The sequence below is a fragment of the Hippocampus bargibanti genome, linkage group LG09 (assembly GCF_051943395.1).
Source record: "Hippocampus bargibanti isolate YZ-2025 linkage group LG09, ASM5194339v1, whole genome shotgun sequence".
Taxonomy (NCBI): Eukaryota; Metazoa; Chordata; class Actinopteri; order Syngnathiformes; family Syngnathidae; genus Hippocampus; species Hippocampus bargibanti.
In genome coordinates, this window is record NC_142742.1 from 4,151,006 (window position 1) to 4,160,150 (window position 9,145).

The window sequence follows — 9,145 nt, forward strand, 5'->3', positions numbered from 1 at the left end:
CGCGTGTGGCTGCCGCTGCTCACCCACAAAAAAACTGATTGTGTGACTGTAAAGTAACCTTGAGAGTTTTGAAAGGTGCTTAGAAATGAAATGTATTAGTATTATTATTATTATTATTATTATTATTATTATTATTATTGTTATTGTATCGTTTGCAGATCGAAATCCTGTTCTCGGGTAATAGGATTCGCCACAGTTTTTAAAACTGGTGAACTCTTAACTAAAAATGGTTGTATCTCAAATCATCTTTCCCCTCTGAGATGAATTGAAATACCATCAATCCGTTCCAGCACCTCCCAAAGAAAAAATATTTATATCAAACGTTTTTTTTCGGAAGGTAAATTATTGTACTTAACAAAATCATTGATAACATAATTAACTCATTCACTGCCAGATGTGCAATAATTTGTCCACTCAAGTGCCAGGGTTTTTGTCATTGTCACTCAAATTCCAGAACCCACAGAATATTGAGTTTTAAGATGACATAAACATTCAATGCAGCGTATGAAACATTAGACTTTCTTCTTTCATCAGAAAAAAAAGAGTTAACTCCTAAATTATATGGGTCTGGAGTTATATGAGCTTGAAATGAGGGCGGCTGTTGAAAATACAATGCAATACGTACATATTGGTTTATATAGCGCTTTATCAACAGCTGAAGGTGGAACAAAGCGCTAACATGAAAAAAGGGAAATGCTGCCCCTTGTGGACGGGAAAAAAAATATTGCCAGACGCCATGACCAGCGCTTTATTGGCACCCTCGCATGAAAAAAAAACCCCGAACATCTTTGAGAATGGCGCTGTACCTCATATTTTTAATTATAAATAAATACATTTGTGAATGGCAGTGAATGAGTTCATATGGAAACAAACGTTTCTCCGATTGGATCTTTGTTTGATTTATTTAGTTATGGAATATTGAAATTCACTGTTACGTCGGTGATGGTGATGCATAGCAAACTTGTAATCACCATAAATAATGCAGTTTATTCCTTCTATGATCGGAAGCTGATGTATAGTTTTAGCTTTGCACATAAAAAATGGTGCAATAATTGCCGTTGGAGATTTTTCCTGAGTGTTTAGTGACACTAAAACACTTGAAAATTGAGTCACCAGCCTCTTGTCACAACAACGCAGAATTCATTCAAATCAGCTCGCTCCTGCATGTAATTGACAAACTGCAAAGGTGGCCATTTTAAACCATACAATCCGTGACTGTAAAATGTCCTTGAGAGTTTTTAAAGGCGCTTAAATAAAGGTACTGTTATTATTATTATATAATGTACCAAAATTATACATAATTCTAAAATTAGCATTTTTGGAGCATGGGACCTTTAATAATATACAGTGATACCTCGATTTACAAACCCCTTGGCTTACAAACTTTTCGCTTTACGAATATTACATTTATGAAAATTTTACCTTGGCATACGACCTTTTTCGTACACAGAGGTGCCTCAATGAGTGATGAGTGAGCCCGTTCTTCTAACAACAAAATGGCAGCCGACTGTTTTTGTCCTCTATTCCCCGCCTATCAACCTATCAACCCAGCTAAACAGAACACAAAGGGAAATAAAATGACTTTATTATAAAGTGCAGTTTATTTGTTTAATTATAATGCCATAGCACATTTATTATACATAAAATAATTTATATTTTGTGTAGTTTTCAGGCTTACAAAATTAGAAAGTAGAAAATTATGTTTTATGGTGACCTGGGAACGGATTATTCTCATTTTAATGGTTTCCTATGGGAAATTAATTTTTGGGATCCACACTTTTCGCCTTACACACTGTCTGGGAACCAATTAAGTTTGTACGCCAAGGTATCACTGTATTTGTTTTTTTTGGGGGAGAGGTGTCATTTAATGAATGGTTTAAAAGCGCTGAAAAGGCATTTTGCAGGTGGGGGGGGGGGGCAGCCATTTTGTGGTCATCTGAAAGTAAACATTTGTATATTTATCTTGGAATATTCTTGCATGCACTACTTGAACTTGTAATTAATCTAACATGTTTGGAAATGTGTTGTTGTTTTTTTACTTACTGTAATAATCTCGCCACAAGCAGTGCCAAGAATTTGCCTGTAATTTGTTTTCTTATTCCTGATGTGAAAATAATCAATACATTTTATTTTCGGAGTAGTTTATTCAGAATTCACTGTAAAATATGTTATCCACATCACAATTAAAAAGGTATCATCCTTTTTTTTGTAAATTCAGTGGTTATTTGTGTTCACCAAAGGTCCAATTAAAACGCCACTTGATCCAATTTCATTTCATCAGGCGCTAGTTTCCAAATGAGATGAATGTAAACTTTGAATCGAGCGTTCAAATCTGGCCTTCGTTTCCACAGATTGAAGGCTAATACGAAGCCACTCTTCTTCGACACTTCAACACCTCTATTCTTTTACCAGTCAAGCACATTGCTGCCACCTAGTGGCGTTACAGAAGACAAAAAATAGCCATTGTTTTGATTCTAGAGCAAGGCGAAGACGTCCTGGCGTGACGTCACGAACAAGGGGGCGGGACCTTCTGAAACTCGCAATTTCCCCGGTCATTTTGAAGTAGTTTTGGGACACTTTAAGTCATTTTTATTGGTGTTTTGCAATGACTAAAAATATCAGCCTGCGTGTTTTGGATATTTCAGATGGTATAAAACGTTTTTCTGATGTCAGGAAACTAAAAAAAAAGGTGTCTGTTGTCATTTAAGCGTTATGGCTGGCCAAATTTGGTCAACCACATTCGTACTGAGTCATATATAATAAAAATAACTAAATAAACCAGCAGGCTGCAACGTGTATTCATGAGTCATCAGATCATTCATTGCTTGTTCTTTGTGACTAATCGCGTCTGTGCCGCAACTGGATTGCTTTCACATTAAAAAAAAAACAAATTTAATGTGTGTTTTTGTGCGATTGACATGGATTGAGTTCCTGTATAAAGAACATAATACAGGAGATTATGATTATTGATGTTATGAGCAACTTTAGCGGTAAACGTCACTCACAGACTAAAGGTACCATTGACATGATTCTGCCATTCACGGATTTTTCGCTATTTGGACCAATCAGAGACGACATTGTGCTTTTGGTCATCCAATTGGATTTATCGTTTTATCTGGAGAGCCCGCCTATTATCTGATTTATTTATTTAATGCCTGGAGCCACCAGAGTCAGGCAAGGTCTTGAATTTACTACATTGACGTTCCTGCTTCGTCTCAACTTTGACTGAAAAAGCTTGAAAAATGGTCGATGTTTTCTGCGCCAACTGGAAACTGGTGGACAGCCATAACTTTGATCAATACATGAAGGTGCTCGGTGAGTAGTTTATCCGAAAGCGTGTCAGAATTATTGGCGTCAGACGAAATTGTTGTATATCCAGTTCAAACGCGTGACTTTTCAGAAAGTAAACAAACAAACTAAACCCTTGAACATTGTATCGCCAAAGAGAGCAAGCAATGTTGAAGAATTTAGTTCGGTCATTAACGTGTAAATAAGAAACACAATGACACACGGAGACTAATAGCATCATTTCGCCCTCCCAAAAAATATTGAATACATTAATCCCTCGTTTCTCGCCGTTAATGGGGACGGGGACCACCCACAGTAGATAAATATCCGCGAAGTGGAGTTATATAATAATAACTCACGTGGGTGACGTCAGAGATGGAACCAATCAAGCTATAGCCATGTACAAAACCTCAGGGTCAGTCGGCATTTTTTTTTTTATTCAAAACTTTTTTTTAACCTGAAAATAAAATCTGTGATGTACTGAAACCGTAATAAGTGAACTGCAGTAGCAAGGGATGTTTTTATGTTTTTATGTGATTATGTGCGCTACCAATTGTGTTTTAACATGTTAGATGGCAGTGAGAAACATTTTGCAGCCATTTGGGTTTTTAAAAAATGATTAAGAACATTTAAACCGAAAAAAAACTAATTTCGAAACGAAAAGTTAAAGTTGCAACTGATTGGTCAAAATCTGAATAAAATCCTAAATGCATTTTGCGGTACTTTGTTTGGTCTGAAAACTTCGTGTTGATGGCGAAATTAGTTTTGGGTATTTTCGATGCTATAAAATGTTTTTCTGATGTCAGTTAGGAAACAAAAAAGTGGTGTTGGTTGTCCTTTAAAGACAATGCTCCACGGCGCCACCTCTTTTTACAATTGTGATAAATTAGTCAACTTTTACCTTCAACACCGTTGAATATGTCTACAATTGTAATCATTTATTAAATCATTTTGTTGTTCCCCCCCCAAAAAATCCTCAAATAAATCACACTAGGTGTGGGTGCTGCCACAAGAAAAGTGGGCAATATGACAAAACCCACCGTGGTGATCAGCAAAGATGGGGACAAAGTGGTGGTGGAGACTCTGAGCACCTTCCGTAACACCAAACTCAGCGCCAAACTGGGAGAAGAGTTTGATGAAACCACGCCGGACGACCGAAAAGTCAAAGTAACGTCGATACCTAAACTGCGAAATGATAACTGATCCATCGTTTTGATTAACAATCATTTGCATTTTTGTTTCAGTCCACCTTCACCATTGAAGACGGCAAATTAGTGCAACTGCAAAAGTGGGACGGCAAAGAGACCACATTAATCCGAGAGATTAAAGATGGGAAACTGGTGATGGTGAGTTGATGTCATAAATACTCCTGTGTATTGATTTGAGGAGTTTCATTTTTTTCTCTGACCGCGCTCTTAAATCAAAATGGTTGTATCTCAAATCATCTTTCGTCTATGAGATGAATTGAAATACCATTAATTAAAACTTGAGTCGGCATTTGTGTTTTAAAATTGATAGGTACCTGCTCTGAGGTTGTGGGAGCAGTAGACGACTGTTTGAAACTATACTAGTAATCAGAGTACAGTAATCAGATTTATAGTCATCAGAGTACAATCAGCAAAATAATACTAATCAGATTACAGTATTCCAGTTACTAGTAATCAGACTACAATAATATGATTACAAGTAATCAGATTACTAATACACTGATTGCTGTAATATGATTACCAGAAATCATACTACTGTAATAAAATAAAAAAATTAAAAAAAATAATTAGATTACTAGTAATCGGATTACTAATAAATCGATTACTGGCAATCAGATTACAACAATCAATTTATCAGTAATCTGATTACTTGGAATCTGTTTTTATGTAGTTTGATTACTAGTAATCCGAGTACAGTAATCAGATTTATAGGCATCACTGTACAGTAATCAGATTTATAGTAATCAGAGTACAATCAGCAAAATAACAGTAATCAGATTACAGTAATCCAATTACTAGTAATCAGACTTCAATAATCAGATTACAAGTAATCAGATTACTAATAAATTGATTTCTGTAATCTGATTACTACAAATCTGATTACCTGTAATCATACTACTGTAATCCGATTACTATTTATCAGATTACAAGTAATCAAAGATTATTAGTAATCCTATTAATGTAATTTGATTACTAAAATCTGGCTACTCGTAATCTGTTTACTGGTAATTGGATTACTGTAATTCAATTACTAGTAATCAAATTACAAGTAATCTCATGACTAATCAAATGACTAGTAATGAGATTACACACAATGAGATTACAGTAATTTTATTACTATAGCTTCAAGGAGTAGACTACGCCCTGAAGCCATACTAGTAATCATATTATAGTAATCTGATTACTTGTAATTTGATTACCAGTAATCTGGTAATCAATAAAAGGAGGCACCACAGTTTTGTATGACAATACTGAGCAATAATTTTCATCTTTTTATTGTTTTTTTCCCGCAGACTTTGACATTTGATGGCGTCGAGGCCGTGCGCACGTATGAGAAAGCCTAATTACTCCGACTGTTGATTGATAAATCATGCTGTTATTATGTCATGATGTGGACTACCAATCGTGTTTTAACATGTTAGATGGCAGTGAGAAACATTTTGCAGCCATTTGGGTTTTTAAAAAAATGGAAAGAAAAATGTTTAAGAACATTTAAACCGGAAAATGTGTCATCAATAAACAGCAAAATGTTGATTGTTGAATAAATTTAGGGGGGGGGGGTCATTGAATTGAAGACTCTTTTACTGCTAGTTAATCCTTCTGGTGGCATTTTGTACAGTTCTGAGCTACATTAGGTAATTTGCACTCTATTTTTTTCAGTCATGTATGGAAAAAACAAACTTCCATTCAAGACGTTAGTTTTAGCATCATCCTTTTTAGCATCACTATTTTTAGCATTTAGACGTCCGATTTCAGAAGCAGGATTATTTTACTTCTGTTGAGTCTTGTTCTTGGATTTCATTTGTGGATGGTCGTTTTCCCCCCCCGCCCCCCCAAAAATGGATTTGTTGAGTTCTTACAACACAATACTGACTGTGATGTATTTTTTTAAAATCTTGCACACGATACACAACCAAAAAAACAAACCAACAGTTCAGATTATTTGTAATCCGATTACTTTTATTACTGTAATCAGACTACCTTACTTTATAGGTAATGTGATTACTAAAATAGAAGTAATCAAATTACAAGCAATCTGATTACTTTTATTACAGTAATCATATTACTTGTTATCCGATTACTTTATTTTATAGGTAATGTGATTACTAAAATAAAAGTAATCAAATTACAAGCAATCTGATTACTTTTATTACAGGAATCAGATTACTTGTAATTCGATTACTTTAATTGCAGTAATCATATTACTTGTAATCCGATTACTTTTATTACAGTAATCATATTACTTGTAATCCGATTACCTTTATTACAGTAATCACATTACTTGTAATCCGATTACTTTAATTACAGTAATCATATTACTTGTAATCCGATTACTTTTATTATAGTAATCATATTACTTGTAATGTGATTACTAAAATAAAAGTAATCAAATTACAAACAATCTTATTACTTTTATTACAGGAATCAGATTACTTGTAATTCGATTACTTTAATTACAGTAATCATATTACTTGTAATCCGATTACTTTTTATTACAGTAATCATATTACTTGTAATCCGATTACTTTATTTTATAGGTAATGTGATTACTAAAATAAAAGTAATCAAATTACAAGCAATCTGATTACTTTTATTACAGGAATTAGATTACTTTTTATTACAGTAATCATATTACTTGTAATCCGATTACTTTTTATTACAGTAATCATATTACTTGTAATCCGATTACTTTTATTACAGTAATCATATTACTTGTAATCCGATTACCTTTATCACAGTAATCACATTACTTGTAATCCGATTACTTTAATTACAGTAATCATATTACTTGTAATCCGATTACTTTTATTACAGTAATCATATTACTTGTAATGTGATTACTAAAATAAAAGTAATCAAATTACAAGAAATCTGATTACTTTTATTACAGTAATCATATTACTTGTAATCCGATTACTTTAATTACTGTAATCATATTACTTGTAATCCGATTACTTTATTTTATAGGTAATGTGATTACTAAAATAAAAGTAATCAAATTACAAGCAATCTGATTACTTTAATTACAGTAATCATATTACTTGTAATCCGATTACTTTAATTACTGTAATCATATTACTTGTAATCCGATTACTTTATTTTATAGGTAATGTGATTACTAAAATAAAAGTAATCAAATTACAAGCAATCTGATTACTTTAATTACAGTAATCATATTACTTGTAATCCGATTACTTTTTATTACAGTAATCATATTACTTGTAATCCGATTACTTTTTATTACAGTAATCATATTACTTGTAATCCGATTACTTTTATTACAGTAATCATATTACTTGTAATCCGATTACCTTTATTACAGTAATCACATTACTTGTAATCCGATTACTTTAATTACAGTAATCATATTACTTGTAATCCGATTACTTTTATTACAGTAATCATATTACTTGTAATGTGATTACTAAAATAAAAGTAATCAAATTACAAGAAATCTGATTACTTTTATTACAGTAATCATATTACTTGTAATCCTATTACTTTTATTACTGTAATCATATTACTTGTAATCCGATTACCTTTATTACAGTAATCACATTACTTGTAATCCGATTACTTTAATTACAGTAATCATATTACTTGTAATCCGATTACTTTTATTACAGTAATCATATTGTAATGTGATTACTAAAATAAAAGTAATCAAATTACAAGCAATCTGATTACTTTAATTACAGTAATCATATTACTTGTAATCTGATTACTTTTTATTACAGTAATCATATTACTTGTAATCCGATTACTTTTTATTACAGTAATCATATTACTTGTAATCCGATTACTTTTATTACAGTAATCATATTACCTTTATTACAGTAATCACATTACTTGTAATCCGATTACTTTAATTACAGTAATCATATTACTTGTAATGTGATTACTAAAATAAAAGTAATCAAATTACAAGAAATCTGATTACTTTTATTACAGTAATCATATTACTTGTAATCCGATTACTTTAATTACAGTAATCATATTACTTGTAATCCGATTACTTTTTATTACAGTAATCATATTACTTGTAATCCGATTACTTTTATTACTGTAATCATATTACTTGTAATCCTATTACTTTTATTACTGTAATCAAATTACAAGCAATCTTATTACTTTTATTACAGTAATCACATTACTTGTAATCCGATTACTTTAATTACAGTAATCATATTACTTGTAATCCGATTACTTTTATTACTGTAATCATATTACTTGTAATGTGATTACTAAAATAAAAGTAATCAAATTACAAGAAATCTGATTACTTTTATTACAGTAATCATATTACTTGTAATCCGATTACTTTAATTACAGTAATCATATTACTTGTAATCCGATTACTTTAATTACAGTAATCATATTACCTTTATTACTTGTAATCCGATTACTTTTATTACAGTAATCATATTACCTTTATTACAGTAATCACATTACTTGTAATCCGATTACTTTAATTACAGTAATCATATTACTTGTAATGTGATTATTAAAATAAAAGTAATCAAATTACAAGAAATCTGATTACTTTAATTACAGTAATCATATTACTTGTAATCCGATTACTTTAATTACAGTAATCATATTACTTGTAATCCGATTACTTTTTATTACAGTAATCATATTACTTGTAA

At 31.7% G+C, this 9,145-nt stretch overlaps 1 protein-coding gene across 1 annotated transcript; it reads left to right on the forward strand.

The window, feature by feature from the left end:
* Positions 1–3,157: 3,157 nt before the first annotated feature.
* LOC148893389 (fatty acid-binding protein, brain-like) lies at positions 3,158–6,362 on the forward strand. The gene is made up of 4 exons (XM_089004538.1): positions 3,158–3,315; positions 4,283–4,455; positions 4,533–4,634; positions 5,789–6,362. Exons 1-4 carry the CDS (start codon positions 3,243–3,245, stop codon positions 5,837–5,839), a joined length of 399 nt encoding a protein of 132 aa, XP_088860664.1. The 5' UTR covers positions 3,158–3,242; the 3' UTR covers positions 5,840–6,362.
* The last annotated feature ends 2,783 nt before the right edge of the window (positions 6,363–9,145 follow it).